The 19,056-nt window shown below is 34.7% G+C and overlaps 1 protein-coding gene and 1 pseudogene across 1 annotated transcript; both read left to right on the top strand.

The window, feature by feature from the left end:
- The first annotated feature begins 4,975 nt into the window (after positions 1-4,975).
- LOC130805694 (transcription factor bHLH121-like) lies at positions 4,976-7,506 on the top strand (annotated as a pseudogene).
- Positions 7,507-14,234: 6,728 nt separating this feature from the next.
- On the top strand, positions 14,235-18,870 carry LOC130803551 (triosephosphate isomerase, chloroplastic-like). The gene is made up of 5 exons (XM_057667719.1): positions 14,235-14,807; positions 15,844-15,912; positions 16,009-16,141; positions 16,871-16,953; positions 18,424-18,870. The coding sequence occupies exons 1-5, from the start codon at positions 14,598-14,600 to the stop codon at positions 18,478-18,480; spliced, it is 552 nt and encodes a 183-aa protein (XP_057523702.1). The 5' UTR covers positions 14,235-14,597; the 3' UTR covers positions 18,481-18,870.
- The last annotated feature ends 186 nt before the right edge of the window (positions 18,871-19,056 follow it).

The following is a 19,056-nucleotide window of genomic DNA, read 5'->3' as shown; positions in this document are numbered from 1 at the left end:
TGACTAGTGTCATAGGTAGAGGGGAACTCATCAAAGAAGGTGGATGAGGGTGAAGAGATAGATGTGCTGATGGGAAGAAAGAAATGTGCAGAAGTCTGGCTTAAGACAGTTAAGGAAAAATAAAATGGAAATGCTTTTCATAGAACTTAATATCCCTAGTGATTATGACTCTTTTAGTGGTTAAATCATAAACTTTATATGCTTTTTGCCCAAAGGGGTAGACAAGGAACACACAAGGATGTGCTCTTGCCTCAAATTTGGTCCTCCCTTGCTTCAAGGTATTAGTTAACAAAACATAAACACCTAAATGCTCTCATGTGATCATAGGATGGTTTCTCTCCAAAAAGTCTTTCATAAGGTGAAGCATATCCAATACTAGATAGAAAAGATCTATTTATGATGTACCCAGCAGTTTGAATGCAATCTCCCCAAAATTTAATAGGTAGATTGGATTGAAAGAAGTGCCCTAGCCACTTCAAAAAGATGCCTATGTTTTCTTTCCACCACTCCATTCTGTTGTGGTGTGGCTGTAGTGGACTTTTGGTGAATTATTCCTTTGGTTTGATATAGTTTTAGTGTGTCTCCTTCACAAAGCTCTTTAGCATTTTCTAATCTAACAATTTTTATAAAAGTTCTAAGTTGTTTCGATACAAATGTAATGAAATGCTATAAAAAATTAACTTATTCATTCTTTTTTCTCAGCAAATACACCCATGTAGTTCTACTATAATCATCTACTATAGTGAGAAAGCCACTACAGCTACCTGTAGTTGGGGTATGGTAAGGTCCCCAAACATCAACATGCACAAGTTCTAAAATTCTAGTTGTTTTTATTTCACTATGTCCAAAAGGAGATCTACATTGTTTGGCTAGGGGACAAATACTACTGATAACCGGCTTCTAGCACGTCGTTAATATTAAAGCCTAGTTATGCAAACAAAATTTATAATCGCCCTAATACTACTACAATGAGTGTAATGGTAAATCGGGGGTCGAACCACAAGGACAAGGGAAGCTAGACCAAAGACTTGATGTTGGAAGGTTATATGGAAGGTTGGTTGTTGGGTGAACTTAACTAATAACAAGAATAAAAAGGGAAACTCAACAATGAAAGACAATCGGGGACTAGACTACGTCCATCCTAGGATGGTCTATTGGAAATAGAGATAAGCTAGGTCACGGGAGTTCGAACGATAATCAATTAAGACACTCTAGATATTGAGAGGAAGTCGGTGACCCTATAAGCCACACGAACGACCCATAATCGCCCTATGTCTCTCTAGGAGTAGCAGGACAAGATTCGAATCGAATACCTATCAACAACCATCACCAACCTTAACCCTAATCCTAAACATTGAAGACAAGACCAAACCTAGAGTTTCTCTAACCTAAAACCCCTAAAGAAACTACTCTAGCATATTGAGGACAAAAACAATAAGCAAGGAAAGCGTTAAACGTACTTTAGAAAGCATAAAGGAATTGAAGAACATGAAAGCATTAAATCTACACTAAGAGAGCATTAAAAGAGAGCATAAATGAAAGTAATGAAGACATGAAAGCAATAAATGAATGTAAACTTACATAAATGAAAGCATATGAAAGTAGGAGAAAATATAAAGGAAGAATATTCAATCGACACTAGAGCAGAAACAAGAGAAATGCAATAAGAGTGATGTTCTAATTGAGGCATAAAGGCACCCACACTAGGCATCCGGGTTTTACAGAAATGGGGGAGGGGGGAGGGGGATATTTATAAGTTAAAGAACAAAAGGGGTAAAAACCCCAAAAAACCCTCGGGAATAAACTTGCGAAGAAAAGAATTTGCGCAGTCTGGGGCCTCCATTTGGCTGAATAGGACTATGGTTCGCCCGAATGGTACCTTATTCAACTGAATGGAGGTAGATTCGAGCTTTCCAGTGCGTTTAAGCATCAAACTCAAGCATCACATGAACATTCGCCCGAATCTCATGGGCATTCACCCGAATCAACACCATTCGCCCAAAACAGTGACATCCATCATGTTTCGTGAGTTCCAATGGTTTAAATGCCTTTATTTTCTTCTCTAAATGTATCTTTGAAACGTCGGAAGGTCTTTGAACTTTGCGAGGCTCTCGGTGGTGACTTGGGAAGCTAGGACAAGGTTCATACGCGTGTCTAATCTTCGATTAAAGCGTCTAAGTCTTGTACGCAAAGAAAAATACCTTGAAATCTTTAAAAATACATAATCCTACCTCAAAACACCATGGAGACAAGAACAAGGTAAAATCATGCGTAAAGTGTGTTAAACCATTCTAAGTCGTGAGACTCGACACTATAATGAGGAGATAAATGTGCTCTAAAAACGAGCACATCAACTACAAACGCAAGCATTATTAAAGGACTTTGAACACAAAAGATGTATCAACATATTTAAGAATGTTAACAGGTATATGCACTAATCTTAGGTGCCAAAGTTTAATGGCATCTAGATTAGGTGAGTCTAAAGTAAAACTGCTAGCTTGCAAGGAAGAGCTACTTGAAGACAACAAATATGTTCTGTTAGTGCCACTTTGTCTTGTAGAGTGATAGAGCCCTTTTGTTAGTTCACCAACATCCCATGGCCTTCTCATTGAAGGGCACTGGAAAAAACATCCAGAAGCATTAAAAAAAACAGAGCACTGTAAATCTTTAACAAGCTGAGGTATAGAAATTAGATTGAAAAGAAAGGAAGGAATATATAACACATTCTTAAGTAAAATATCTTTTGTTAATTGTACTTCTCCTACACTATGAACTGCAATCCTTCTTCCATTAGGTATTGTAATGTGATGTATGTTAGCGTGTAAAGAGGTAATTCTTGAAAATTGCTTTATGTCATGACATATGTGATCAGTGGCTCCACTGTCTATAACCCAATCAACAAGATTTTTAAACAAAAAATAAAACTTACCTGCTAATAAACCTGAATCGGTAGAATCATCAAAAGGGGGGTATTTATAAGTTAGAAAACAAAAGGGGTAAAACCCCCTAAAAGCCCTCGGGAATAAACATGCGAAGAAATGAATTTGCGCAGTTTGAGGCCTTCATTTGGCCGAACAGAACTATGGTTCGCCCGAATGGTACCTTATTCAACTGAATGGATGTAGATTCGAGCTTTCCAGTGTGTTTAAGCATCAAACTCAAGCATCACATGACCATTCGCCCGAAGATCAGGACCAAGTGCCATTTGCTTAGGTAAAGACCAAGTACACCATGATTAGACTAAGCACATTGATGTCAGGTATCATTTCTTGCATACTAACAAGAGGGTAAACGTAAAGAAGATAAGGACCGCTGACAACCCAACTGATTTCTTTTTTAAGTCTGTTCCATTTAATAAGTTTAAACATTGCTTAGACTTACTAGATATTGATTACTATGTGATGTAGTAGGCCTTTAGGGGCGGTGTTAAGAAGCTCCTATTGTAGGCATGTTGGCCTTAAGGTGGAGCTTGCCAAGGGCTTGTGATGCAGGTAGAGCATTATGAGTTGTTATACATGGTGATGAGTATGTGATGGGTCTTGGTTGGAGACTTGTCGGGATGAGTCTTGGTTGAAGACTTACCGGGATGTACGGCTTATGCATGAGCTTTGCATCGGGTTTTGGCTTGAGATATGTTCACTACGTGTTGGTGAGATCGTTTGCTGACTACGAGTTCTCGTCAACGTGGAGATTGTTGAGTATAGTGACTCCAACTAGTAGCACCATTAAGTGTTGAAGAAGATGAATCAAGAGAAGAGTCATGGAAGAACTATAGTGTGAGTCTTTGGGGCGCAGAGGGGCTGCTGTCCAGGTCCGCGGAGCGCGGAGTGTGTTCTGTCTTCATTTCACGGCTCGCGTAGTTGTACACGGCTCGCGAAATGGCGGTTTCTTTTCACGGGAGGTATCTTACGGGCCGGTTACTTTGTGTTTATTATGTAATAACTTCCTTTATTGGGCATTAGTATATAAACTCCCATTTTAGGGTTAATACATTATGATTCACAAATTGAGAGATCACAAGAGAGCCATTATAATTTGTGAGTGTGATTGTAATTCATTTTGTAAATTCTGTGCGATCATAGTGAAATTATTTGATCTCGGTGCCAGTGGACGTAGCTATCACATTGATAGTGAACCACGTTAAATCTCTTGTGTCATTTTCTTATTGTTTGCATTAATTTTCTTATTGTTCTATTATTGTTCATCGACCTTACTTCCACTGTCGCACAACACACACCTTATATATAGGTTAAATCGCGTATCTCGTAAAACTACATATTATGAGATCATATAAACAAGAATTTTCTTATTGTTCTATTATTGTTCATCGACCTTACTTATTGTTCTATTATTGTTCATCGACCTTACTTCCACTGTCACTTCCATGGTGATGAAACTTTGATTATAAAAAGTTTTTATGAAGAATTTTATGAAGAAAATGAGATAAAGTTGGACAAGTATGAGCATCAAGGTAGCTAAGAGATTTTTCAACCGAAATTACATTAGTTTTCATTTCCATTACCACTGTTTAATATCACCTACCAAACGGGCCGTTAGTATTCACAATATTAATAATCATTTTGGTATTGCGCTAAAATGGGTTAAGGCAAACCCTTTGGGTGGGTGTCCTATAAATTATGAACCTGATAATGCTTTGAAGTCGGGGGTTAATATGTTGAGTTGTGCTTGAGTTGAAATGATTTTAGTCTTTTACATGCTTAGCTTAAAACAAAGTGAGACATGAGCAGATCTTGATTGTCTTGAGGCTTTTGTACATTAGTCTTTTGTATGTTGCAAAATATCTGTATGATACTGTTAGCACACATTTATGTCTGGAGCTTATTCCTCCCGATTACCATTTTATGTTGTTTATCCTATGTATATATTGTTACCTGCAACTTCTGCTATGTGGCTTATCTAATGTTCTGGTGTTGTCTCTTGTTAAATGCAGAAGTTAAATCAGCTAATCTGTGAAATGGAACCCGAAGATCCCACCACTACAACAAAACTTCAGAAGCCTGGCCGTGAAAAGCAATGTAGGTGTTGATTAAATGAACAATTCATTGCTTTAGGAAACACGTTAGGTAAAATTCACTCTATTTTAATGATTTATTTGATTCTAAATCTATTTACGAGAACTTGTATATTCGTAGTCTTCTGAATAATGCCTGGTGCTTGTTCTGAATCTAGTTAGGATCCCACTATTAGGAAACAAACTAGAGCAATGCTTGGTGCGTGTTCTGAATCTAGTTAGGATCCCATTGTTATTTTCTGTTTCATAGTCTCCAGCAGAATGCTTTGCATCGACAGATTGTATATTCGTAGTAACATCTGAGTTCTGACCGCTTTCTGTTTGGAAGTAGTAGATTGTTATAGAGAGAAGTTGTCTAGTTTTGGTTTATTTAAGGAGTGAAACTAGAACAATGCCCAAGGTGTCTGGAAATGACATTAGCGTACAAAGGTAGAGAATTAGGGGCTAGGGGCCCTGTTTAAAAGTCATTGTTGCTGGCTCGGTGTAACATAATTTGCCAGCTAATTTGCTTTATGAATTTGTACTTTTCTCAAAATACCCCAAAATAGCCCAAAACTGACCATTGTTTGTTGTTTACAGTCCGTGATTTGCGAGTAGATTAGTAAATCATGTGACATCGTGCTGGCTCTTGGTAGATTGCTCATCATTTCCACTTCTTTATCACTTCCATGGTATATAGATTGAAAATAAAAATCTCAAACTTTAATAATGTTGAATTTAACTTGTTGGGTTAAATGTAGATGCTAATAGGCCAAAGAATGACAATGCTACCATACTTACTAACACAATTAAATTGCTCAAAGATTTGACTGCTGAAGTAATAAACTTCAAGCTGAACTTGCCGCCTTAAGCGAAGAATCTCATGAGGTGGTTTTTTTTTCTTCTTGGCTAATTGTATTATTTCGATAACACAATGCATATTTCATGAAAAATTCTTGATCTCTTGTTCTTCTATAGTTGACTCAAGAGAAGAATGATCAAGGGAAGAGAAGGCAACTTTAAAGTCCAATATCGAAAGGCTTAATTCACAATGTCAACAGAGAATTGGGTCAACCCCATGCCTATTCCTATTGCTTCTACATCGTCTTATCCCCCAATGTCTATGCATTTTCCTATGCAGCCGTACCCCTTTTTAGCAGTTCGAGCCCTGGAAAGTTTGTCAACCCATGTCCAGCCTTTATTCTTTACATGACATCGAATCCCCTAACTGAGCAGCCATCAACCCAAGAAGCTTCTACATCCTTGCAGCCGGGTAGTAGAACCCAAGTTTCAGCCAAGCAAGGAGTTGGAACATCATCAGATGCACAAGAGAGATGAAGCAACAAAAATGAAGATTCTAATGATGTCCTAACAAACCTGGAGCTTAAAACACCTGTATCCATTACTGATGAGGTCTCTGTTATCACTTTTACAAAGTTCCTCATTCTAATTTTTGATTCACAAATTTAAGAAGCATTTCATATAGCTTTAATATGAGTATTTTACATAAATGAGCTGTATGCCATATTGCGAACTAATCATATTCACCGGTTTCTCTTTACCTTCTCCCTTACGATTGAATATCGGAACTTAAGGGGTGATATATCGACTTTCCTACGTCGAAATAGTAATTGTGACACAAGATATTGACTATTTTGTTGATGATTTCTTTGTTTATGTTACAGAATACATCAGCAGGGGAAACGAACTGTAAGAAATTGCTAAAAGAGAAAAACACTACTGCAGAAGGGAGTTCAACAAGTAGATGCTGATCTCATAGTGTACAAGATAGATCATCTAGTAGTATAGTTGATGGTGGCAAGAATATTGATTGACGGGTACAAGATATATATAATCCTAGTTCTTTGACTGCTAAAGGATTCTCCTTTCAAGCTGTTAATTCGCTACACAGATCTAATTCTATCTAACACACAACCACTGACATAGATACAAAGTTATTGTGATTATGTAAGTTATGATTTTTAATTTTAACTTTTAGAGATAAATCCTGTTAATAGGTAAGTTCTATTGATGGCGATTTTATACGAGCAGTCTAAACGCTCACTGTATTTGCTTGATATATAACTAGTGTACTAACCAAGACGTGTTTCATATGACAATCTTTAGAATTTTAACCAGTGATAACTAGCATATTACTTATCAAACTTTAGGTACTATTCAAAATAGTAAGCGACTTTGTGAATTTTGTTAGCTTAAACTAAAAACTTAGGAATCGCTAAGCTACGGAGCACTCTATAAGTACTTTATTGGTAAAAAGGGTGTTGTTCTATTATACTTTATCTTAGTTGGATTTGGTAGAGTCTAGCATATCACTTTAACTTACATTTTCATTGTTCTCTTATTATGGTCATATTGTCTAAGTTTGATAACGAGCTCTTGGTTAATATAGGTGCATGTTTGATTATGATCACATTGTGAGGCCTGTGCTGTGGGAGTTGTGCAATCTTCACACTCAGGTGAACTGTGTAAATTAAACAAGATTTCTCCTTAAATCCAGGTATCCACATAAGAGCATCGACAAAGGTGCATCGATTGCACTTACACAAGAGACTTTGCATCCCTGATAAATGAGTAAACTCTTTTTGCCTCTCCAAATCTGCAAGAGAAGCCTAAACGTTATACATTTGTGATTTTTTTGGCCACCACATTGCATCCGGCAGGACCCATGCCTGCTTAGTGTTGGGTGTTTCAAAATACTCGATATTCTTCACTCCTAGAGTTGTAGATAAAAGTTGCGATGGATTATATTGCTAGTTCGAATTTTATTTGTTTAAAGATGTTGAATGCTGGTTCATTTAAATTTCATTTTGAGCATATATGTGTTTTTCTTCTAGAATTATGATGTAATATGTAACAAGATGGCAGTGTAGAAAGAAAAAAATGCAGATAAGTCGACTAGACCTATGTTGCTGACTATATAGAGACATTTATAATATCAACACAGTAAGAACCTTAACTTAGCATGAAGTAGCCGCCATTAAATATATGTGCACATTGACATGCTGTAACCATGTGACCATGAAGTAGTTATTTCATTAGCCTTTTTTTTCCTTTTTGGCCCACTTATTTTTTTAATAAATAATCAGCAACCAAAAAATAATTTTTATGAAAAATATTCATAATAATTGACTTCAGCTTTCACCAGCTAATAGCTCAAACTAACACAATTTGCAAACAAATTTATAGTTAAAGTCAATCACCACAATCATGCAATCGAAGCAATGATGTTTCTATAATAAAATTTGATGACATTTGTTAGATGATCAACACCTTGAAGATTTCACATATGTAATCTTGTCAAAAATATGACATTCTCATCAAGATACTACATTTAAAAATATCTACATCTTCTAATCAAATTGAGAGTGTTTTCTTCATGCTCAAATATTAGTTGGTGCTACTATGATGTAATGAGCTAGGTCCTCTACTATTAAAACTTTATCGTATTCTTTGTTACTATTTAATGCTAATTGTTTTGGCTTGTAGGGTGGGTGCATTATACTAATTTTGTTTACTAACTTACGTACCCTTAAAATTGAAATTCCATCCAAGTAATCCTTATTCCCCACCAAAGTAACAACTCTTTAAGTCTTAACAAAACAACTTCTTCGCAGCTCTCTTCATGATCGATTGTTTTGTCGATGGTTAGCATCTACATAAGCCAAGGAGCTTGACACCTTCTCCAAACAACACTTCCACCACTCTCCTCATTGCCAAACATTCCAGCAGTTTTGCCTCCTTTTCCAAAAATGCCACAACTTAGTATGCCCAACTTACTATAACTCCCCAACATCGATCTTCCTTGCCTTAGCCACCGACTTTGTCGCTGCTCCCCAACTTTTCAACTAATATGTCATCTATTCCTAATGTCATCTCTTCCTCAATTGCTAAACATTCCCTCTTTCCCCCTTCCTAACTCCTGTCCATCCATCCCTTCTCTCTCTCCTCCTCTTCCAACTAAGTTTTGTGGGTGCATCTTATCTACAACATGGTTAGGTTTCCCATGTTATGCATCTTCTTGGGCTTGCTTTCTATTCATTTGTGTTAATTATTAGAATGATCAATTGTACACTTATTATTTCTTGTTCACAAATTCTTGTCTTAGGTCTCATCGGAAAATTTCCTCATATATGGGTTAAATAGTCAAATTAATAATATTATAAGCATATGAGCTTCTTGTTTTGAGGTCATCTCACAAGAGTAGCTATATTTCTTGTTCATTTGATTATTAGAGAGTTTTTAGGTTTTCGTTTGTATTCACTTTTGTTTTTCATGAGGATAGAGATTTGTCATTGATGTTTTAAATCTTGTTTTATTGATTTTGAAAAACACACTTGCATTCCTTTTGTCACCAACTATAATTTTTTGATTTGCTGCAATATTGAGTGAAATACTTATAAAATTCACGGTATGCATTAAAAAAATTTAAATTGAAACCATTTTCCTACTTAGTCGTCTCTATAAGAGAATAACAATGATTTAAAGTGGGGGGGGGGGGGGGGGGGGGGTTTGAGAGTGTGCGAGGTAATCGACCGCACAGGGTCCTCTTTTTCCCTCGCATACGAAAAGTACATAAAAAAAATATATTAAGTTGATTAATAAAATAAATATATTTACTACAACGAAGATGCAAAATTAAAATTTTGTACAGAAACCTTATATTTTTTAATATGGGCTTTGAATTTTGAAGACGAGAATTTGGTTAGCCTCATTCTCATCGCTAGCGAATTTTCATTGTGATTTCCTAATCATTAACGGTGCACATAAGTCGTCAAATTTTCAAATTATAGCCATGAACTCAATAGAAAGAATTTAGACTTTTCATGGAGGTCGCCCATCAATTTTCTTCTCCTACTCTGCACGTTTAAATTTTTAGTATTTAAAAGCCAATTCCATGTAATATTAATACATTTTCTTGTACATGAGGGATGTTAATTACTCTCCCAATTTACACCTAATGTCCCAGATTGGTTTGACACAAATATTAAGAAAGGGTATAAATTACTCTAAATAGTTAATTACTTGTGATTTTAAGGGTATATTGGTAAAAAAATGGATATTTTTTAATTAAAGTGGAATTTTAAGGGTAAATTAGTAAAAAAAATGAATATCATAATATTAGGACATTTGAAGTAAATTTACCCAAAAAGTAAATGAGATATTTCCTTTGAATCGAAGGAAGTGTTTTGAAAGTTGAGTTTTTAATTATAGCAATGATCTAGCAGGCAATGCTACGAAAACATATACATATTTAAAATTAGCAACAAAAATAATATCGAAATTCTTCAATGGGTCTCATGGTGAAATCATCTCTGGGTAGTCCATGTATATTTAGTGAGTTACAGTGATCAATTACAGTTTTAAAATAATTAATTAGAAAATAAGCTAATTATATGAGTCCGACTTATAGTGAAACACTCTTATACAAGATGATTCGGAGAAGAAACGTATGCGCGAGTGAGTGAAGAAATGTTGTTTTTCTATTTCGAGTTTAACACAAGAGTGAGGAAGAAAACCGTTTTCTAGAACCGTGTGATAAATTTACATTTATGTGTGTGATTCAGCGAAATTAGTGTTATTTCTTTTTTCCATAATAAAATACATTGCGTTGGACCTCCAGAGAGGCGTCCCTCAGGAGAGCGATTGTTTTAGTAAAACTAAAGTTGAGGATCGAAAATTTAATTTATTTTCGCTCGTCCCATGAAATTTACCCCACATTTTTAGTTCGTCCATCAAATTTACCCATTTTTTTATTTTTGATGTCGATCCACAATGCTTCTCTAATTATCGTTTAGACATTTAGCATATTTTTTATCTCAAGCACACATTTATCTTATTTTTACATAAAATATCACTTTGTTCTTTTTTTTTTCTTTTAATTTGCCATCGGGCAAAATTGGAAGAAGTGAAAAATCTACTCCTCCCGTCTCATTGAATTTGCAGTATTTTTCATTTTGCTCCGTCCCACTTAATTTGCATTATTTCTATATTTTTGGACAATGACCCAACAATTTCTTTTAATCTGATCCCTACATTTTACACAAATTTTTGTATGACATGGTTTCACGGTGAGATATGCTTCATACTTAGGTTAAATTGTCCAATAATAGAAACTTTTACCTTATAGTCTTCTTATTTTGAGGTCGTCACACCGTGAGACGGTCTCATACAAGACAGACTATACATTTAACTCTCTTTTTATTTCATTTACACAAATAATTTTGTCTTTATTTGTAACAACGCGATTTACCGTTGACAGAGTAAACAGGGTCATCACGGGGATTACTTCCCAAGAAAACTCAAATCTCAATTCCAAAACTTGTGCAAACGAGTCTTTAGTTCTAAAACATAGCTGAATCAGCTAATTCTCAATCCAAACATCTATCTAAATCATAAAGTAATTATAAAAGTCTCTATAAAAGTCCAACAAAACCAATCCAGTCTGGACTAATATACAATTACCAAAGCTTAATACAAAACTACAAAATTCTAACGTGCTCTGCTCTTTATAACATCCTTGTAAACTCTAATCAACTCCGCTAATCCATCATTCCCGACTGGTTCCGATCTGTAAACAAACTAAAAGTTGAAAACAATAGAGAATCATATTAAACTGAATGAGAAGTAACAATCCAAAACAATAAAACACAGTGATTCAAAACAAAGGTTTAAAAGCAACATCAGTTTTTTAGATCTATGTGCACATAGGGAGTCTAGTTTGAGAGGTGCCCCATAATTCTAAGGCTATGTCGCTCTCAGGTAAAGCTAGTCAATATCTGAATGACAACTCGCCTCAAAAACAGGGAGTAGGGAACAATGTTCCTCAACTCCGTCAATATGCAGCTCGCAAGCCTGATCCATTGACCATATCATAATATCAACATAAGCAGTCAACAACAACATTTGTATTAAGAACTTTCAATTTCAAAAGAGCTTTAGTAAAAAGGTTTATTTTCAAGATTGTAGTCTGATCAGACCTTTTAAGGGACTGCTACTATTCACCAAAAACACTTCAAGAAGCTAAGTGTGGTTCTCCGTGATCACTAGAAGGGTTCCTCGATGATGTCGTCTCTTGAAGCATAATAAATATAACATCACAACAAAGCATACGATACTACAAACTAGGCTCATACAACTCATTGCATCTCCTCCTATGACAACATCTTAGTTCAAGCTTCTATTCTAATGTATCTAATCATAAAAGAATTGTGCATGTTCAAACTCAAACCACAATAGGCCATCAAGGCGACATAGTCAAGCTCTAAAATTCATTTACATCTTCTAAAGATTATCCATCTTCATAATTGTCTTTATTTTCCAATTAAACACCAATATGTACCTTTAAACCCAACATCAAATATACTCAAATAACCTAATAATCCCTTCAAGAATATTAAATTATTCAATTAATAACTACTAATATTTCATCCCACTATCAATGATTTCCAAGAGAATTTCTTAATTCATTCAATAGTTTTAAGTCATCTATAACCATAGAGTTAATAACATTTTCCACCACTTTCCCCATTTCAATGTTTATAACTTCATACTACTTATCAAAATCCATCAAATTTATCCACATTCCACAATTTACTACTAATTATCAATTGTCCATTACTTTTAATTGAGCAACTTATACAATGAATCTCAAATGTTTAACTTCATGAGTTTTTTGATTGAAAAGATTAATTAGGTAAGAGCATGGCAATTGAATATAATCAAGAAATGGTAATCCAATTGCATATATCCGAAAGATGCGGCTAATTAGATCAAATAACAAAATTAACAAAAGACACTTGACTACCTTCTTGCCCTATCCTGGAATCTGCCAAAAGAAGTGAGATGAAGAAGGCACGGTTCTTTGAAAATGCTCAAGAAGGTTGGGCGACATTCATGGTGCTGCTGTTGGGTTTAAAGAAATCAGATGAATTAAGAGGGAGAGAAGGGTTATATCAGAATTCATGATCAGAAATCATAGAATTGAAATTCAGAGAAAGAGGGAATTATACCTGTTATTACTTTGTTCGTTATTTCCGAAAATCAGGGAACCAGATGGAAAAAACATGATTGTTGACTTCGACTATTGCTGGAATTCAAAGTTAGAAAAATTATGGAAAGAGGATTTGTTCATGAATTGAAGGATTTATCAAGAAAAGAAGAAATTTCAACCCTAATTTCAGAGGATGTCAAAAAGAGGAGGGAAAGAGCAGTGACAACAGTCGCCATTGTTGAGGTTCGAAGGACTTTCAGTTCGCCATTGTTGAGGTTCGAAGGAAGCTTCAAAGAAGGAGGCTATATTGGGGATGAATTCTTTAAAAAAACAGATTAAAATTACTAGGGCTGCACTCGAAAATCAATGGATTGAATGAGGAAGGAGGTTGCTCAATTGTAGCCAATTCCAAGCTTTTGATTCTTGGTTCATACGAATGGAAGGGAGGAGAAGGGTTTAGGACATTGAAGAAGATGATGAATTATTGAATGGAGGCACAAAATTGATTCTTTTTAAAAAATTTTTTTTTTTTAAAATTCTATTTTATTTTTTTCCTTTTCTTTTATTTTTATTCTTACATGACTATAGAAGGTTTCCTAATTGTTTTGAAGCCCAAACGCCTATTCTCGATTTCATTCGAATTTCACCCAAATATTATTTTATTTATTTATTTATTTTAAATTCCCGAATTAATTTCTCGAATGTTACATTATTTATCGTCACTTTTTAAAAAATTATTCTTTTTTTTATGCAAATCTAATAGGACAGATGAATACTTTATTATTATTATTATTATTATTATTATTATTATTATTATTATTATTATTATTACTCCTATTTTTTGTATTATAATCTCTCCGTTCTCTAATGTTATTCTCATTTGGAATATTTCACTGTAAGGAGAGATAAATTTAATTAATGTTTTTGACACATATTTAGAAGATAATATATATTCACATGATGTCTTTAGATTAGTCTTAATGTATACCTTTTAATTATGTATTTAAAATTTTTTTATTATGTGTATTTAGAGATATTAAAATTTAAAATTTGTTTTAAAAACTGTGCAAAAAGGAAATGAAAAGAAAAAGGAAACGAGAGAGTAACAAACAAACAAACAAATTTGGAGCATAAAAAAAGGGATTACCTGGCAAGTGAATAGGAAGAGTAGGTCAAGATATCATGCGCAAACACTGAAGAAATCTAAGGCATACCTTTTCACTACAACGACGAGGTATGACAAATTGACGATGACCACAACCCCCACAGCCCCACACCAACCGCAAACAGCAGATAAGTTTTGGTGTAATATTCTCGCCCCTTCTACCCACTTTCTTCTCTTACCCGTAAAATACACTCGCCATTGTCCATCTCCCATCATCAAAAACCTTCTTACTTTCTTATAGCGCGTGCTTTAATCTCTCCAATCCCTGGCTAAAGGATTCTTTTGTTTGGTACTGCTCCAAAAAGCCCTAAAATCTTTATCACCAGTCACCACTGACCACACTACTTTCAGTAGCTGCAGAAAAGCAAGCTTTTTTTTGAGAGAGAAAGGTTCAATCGAGAGAGTGAACAATGGCTTTTGTCTCAACCTCAGTAACTTCGCAAATGAGTAACCATAACTCGCTTATGTCGACTCAGTTTTCTGGTCTTCGACGATCGTTTTCGAAGTTTCAAACGTCCGTTTCTACTCATTCGCTATTTCAGCAGGTTAATTCTCAGTTGCGTATGGTTTCTCCTCGTCGTGGTTCTAGAGGTGTTGTTGCCATGGCTGGCTCTGGAAAGGTATAGTGCTGTTTTGGAGTACTATTGAATAGTTGGACATTTTTATCTGTTATATCTGTTCATATTTTGAGGACAATGAGCAAGTTCATGTCTGTTTTACTGGATTCAATGATCAATAGGATAATGACGAGTTAAAAATGTGATATTCGGCCGTTATGTGTGAGTTGTGGTTTTGATCTAGGATTTTTTTCGTGATTGTACTACTATAGGTGAGAAAATGGAATTGTGGTTTTTTGTAGGCGAAATATTGAAATTTTAATGTTAGTAGGAAAATTAGAGCTCACTTTTTCTTGCTTATCGGTTTATAATTTACTCTATTCGATAATTCCTGGTTTGTAAATTCAATTTTCAATTTCTGAGACATGCTTAGCAATAAGCATGTAGATCAGTCTATAAAAGTGTCATATATGGCTGTTAGAGTTTTTTTGTCTCAAATTAAATTGTAAGAAAAATCCACTTGATGTTCTAAACTTTGATTTTCATATTTAAGTGTATAAACTTAATTAAAATTGAGGCCTGAGCATATGCAAGCAAGTGTCTCTATATGAAAGATGCATGTCCAGGTATTGTAGGTTATCCATATCATCTTGGTGATTGAACTCTAAACTATTATTCTACTTAAATCTGTCTCCTCTTTCTCACTCTCACATATGAATTTTAGTGTAGCTACTTTGAACTGCTTACCACAAAGCACTCATTTTTTGTAATTTGTGACTGGATAAGCATGCCAAATTCTGTCTCGTTGTTGTCGATGTGCTTTTTTACAGTTGCTAACAAATATCATTTTTCTCCTGCTGAGTGCTTGAACTTTAACATTGGAACATTGCGATCCATTTTGTACTATGCCATTTCTGTTAGTTCTTTTGAGATTATTCGACCTTGATTTCTCAGCTTGTAATGAACCTGTAGACGAAACTTTTATTCTCCACTTAATGCATTATGTGTGGCCTTTGCACTGCTTTAGTTTAGGAGGAAAAAGTGTTATTCTTTTTAAGATAATTATTTTCACTAATGTCTCAGTGCTGAGCAACTGAAGGATCTTGGCATCCAGTGGGTTGTTCTTGGACATTCTCAGAGAAGACACATTATTGGGGAAACTGATGAGGTATTTTTCTTACTAAACTTGCAAGTGTGGTGTATACTGTTATTGTACTCTAGAAAGATATAATCCTACTTTTTAGTAACCATTTGTTGCATTCAGTTTATAGGGAAAAAGGCTGCATATGCTCAGGGCCAAGGTCTAGGAGTGATAGCATGTATTGGGGAGCAGTTAGAAGAAAGAGAAGCGGGGAAAACTTTTGATGTATGCTACAAGCAATTGAAGGCTTTTGCAGGCAATTTATCTTTCTGGCTTGCTCATTGTGTTAAAGTTTTCTTTAAAATGAAATTTGATGTTAAAGAAGAATAATAAACCTCTAAGTATAATTTTTCTCAAAGGCCTCTAGCTCTTTGTATCTTGGTATAATTTGCTAGTCTTTCATTTCTAGCTTGAGTTCTGCTGAAACATAATAGATAATATTTCAGCATTTGCTTATCCTCCAAGATAATTGTGTTTTGGGGATCCTTTACGTTTTCACTCACTGAATGTGAAGTTTAATGCTACGTGTAAATCTTCATTTCTGAATTTGGACGATCACGATGTATGCTACGTATAAGATTTGGCCATGCTAATATATTTGGGTTAAGTTTTTAAGGTCACTTAGAAATGAAACTAGCTTACTTCTAATTCACTTTATTACTCCGTCAATCTAAATTTATTAGGAGTCGCTTTTGTTGTATTATTCCTCCAAAACTTGATTGAAACCCTAGAAAAAGCTCCACTTGATTATTTTTGAATTTTGAACCGATTTCTATTTCTGATCTTGCTTTCCAGTAGTCCTTCATTTCTGACGTGTTATTTCTGCATAAGTGATTGTCTGAAACTAGAATAACAGTCAACTTAAGACCCTTTTGTCACTATAACTTAAATTGCATTTAGTCAACAAATGATTGGTATTGTGATTGGTCTCAAGTTATGTTTGGCAAGTGAAGTACTGCTGACTTTGCTGAGTGTATGCTTGTAGGGTCTGTCAATGGAGGCAATTGTGCTGAGCTTGCAAAAAAAGAAGATATTGATGGCTTCCTTGTGGGGGGCGCTTCTTTGAAGGTACTAGTGTTTTCCATCTTCTTGTTCTCTCTCCTTCATGAGCTATACTCACTATTCCACTGGGAGATAATTATCAATATTGATTCTAGCTGCTCTTGGGTTGTATTATGGCCTGAATGGCCAATATAGAAGAGAAATATAAGATAAATGATGAGTTTAGTAATTTTGTATATATGCTAATTTTTGATTGGATTGGGCCCTTGGGGTAATGATCTGTCTTGACAAATTAAAATTAGACTTGATATTAATGAAGCCCACGATTTGGAAAGGCTCACTAAATATTTTGTCTTAAATCTTATAACATGTAGCCATAATAACTCCAGAAACATCACAATCAGTGCACTTCTATAAAACATTCTTTGAAGACAACACTCTACCATAATAATGGCATCTCATCGCTAAAATTTTGAACTTGGCATCTATTACCAAATGGTGAACAATTTCCATACTAATGTGGTCTGGTTGTTCGGTTCAGTTAAGAGTTGGTCTAGTTGTACAATTTTAAACTCAAAAAGTAAATTTTTCAAAATTCAGAAAAATACATTTTTGTTAAAAATACCATTGCTGATCGTTCTCAGCCGGTCAACTTGGATCAAAATTTGACAAGGTCCACTCATGTACATTGTTCGGATTGAGAAAATTGTAGGGATATAAAGGGAACAAATTTGGAGCTATATAATTTTCTTTGTTGGAATTTTGATACCAATTTTGAAGGGAGGGATTTAATGGAATTTAAACCTTTCATTTTTTTAATAAATAAATCTATTAAAATGCGGAAAGATTCGGAAGGAAATTGTTATTTCTCTTACTATCTTTCCTTCCCTCCTAAACAAACAAGGGAGAATTCCATTATTATAACTCTTCGTTCCCACCCTTCCACTTCCCTTGTTATCTGAAAAAAGTGTTGGTCGTTATTGCTTGGGTTTTTTTGCCTCGTTTCAAGCACTTAGTGTCGGGTCCATGACACTCAGACTTGAGCATGAAACTTTTGCATTTCGATTTAGATCAAATGTTGGAAGTTTTTCATAACATTCCCAAGTCGAACTTTTGGACACATATTCATGTCGAACAGGGTATGTGAGTCCAACATAGTCTCGTGCTACCTAGCTTACTTACAGGTATATTCTTGTGTCTCCTTCAAGTCTTCATTTATATCCGAGCTATGAAAGCTTGGATTGTGCAGCAACCCATCTAGTTTCCATCGATGAACGAGATATGAAGGAGAATAGTTGAAGATTCATTTTCCGGTGTATACTTGCTTTTGAAGAGCTGCAAAAGTTTTAGATATATATCTGCAATTGTCTCTAGTGAGAATTTACTTATTTTCTTCATTTGAGGTTATAGTTTGCTTGCTAAGCTTTGAGAGGCACATATATCATGTTCTAATGTCAGTTTCAGCATATATCAATCCTGCCTCAACAGAAATTTAAATTGGATGTGTTTTCTTATCTGTGAAATTTGAATATGTAGGGTCCTGAGTTTGCCACCATTGTAAATTCGGTAACAGCAAAGAAAGTTGCTGCCTAATCATTCTGGTGAATTTCGCTGCAACGGCTATAAGGGGTACTTGATTGTTACTTGATTGTTACTGCAATGTATTCTTTCAATAAACCTTTCCCTTTGTATTCATTAGCGGATGTATGTTAGGGCCTATGAGGTTACGTACACCTAGGCAATTTATTTTAAAAAAAATTTATAGTACGAGTTTTCTATTGGTAAGTGTAAATTGTAAAATTAATAATGAAGTCTTTTGATGATAAATACTGTTTTAGTAATTTTTTCTTATTTATTTATTTTATCCTATTTTTATTAGATTAGTTGGTTTATTTTGTCCAATTTTCTTTTATGGTATATTGTATTTAAAAATTTTAGCAACCGTCTCACCGTGAGACAGACCCATACAAACAACCTATTTGTAAAAAAAAATCAATGAAAACTGAATTTATACTTGTACAAGAACTCAAGAAGCAGTTTTTTTTTAAAATAGTTTAGGCTGACCAAATTGAGGCTCTCTCACCGTGAAACTACCTTAATAAAGAACGTGCACTATAATAGATTAGTTTAGTATTTATTTACAACATACACATATATGTTAGAGTTAGA

Source organism: Amaranthus tricolor, chromosome 2, assembly GCF_026212465.1.
Source record: "Amaranthus tricolor cultivar Red isolate AtriRed21 chromosome 2, ASM2621246v1, whole genome shotgun sequence".
NCBI lineage: Eukaryota > Viridiplantae > Streptophyta > Magnoliopsida > Caryophyllales > Amaranthaceae > Amaranthus > Amaranthus tricolor.
This window is presented reverse-complemented; position numbering and strand designations above follow the sequence as displayed.

What these genes read in the sequence shown, in the direction of transcription:
- LOC130803551 (XM_057667719.1), top strand. Translation starts at nt 14,598, where the DNA reads ATGGCTTTTGTCTCAACCTCAGTAACTTCGCAAATGAGTAACCATAAC. An exon ending in CCATGGCTGGCTCTGGAAAG is followed by an intron (nt 14,808 to 15,843) that starts GTATAGTGCTGT and finishes GAGCAACTGAAG; the next exon opens with GATCTTGGCATCCAGTGGGT. An exon ending in TTATTGGGGAAACTGATGAG is followed by an intron (nt 15,913 to 16,008) that starts GTATTTTTCTTA and finishes TGTTGCATTCAG; the next exon opens with TTTATAGGGAAAAAGGCTGC.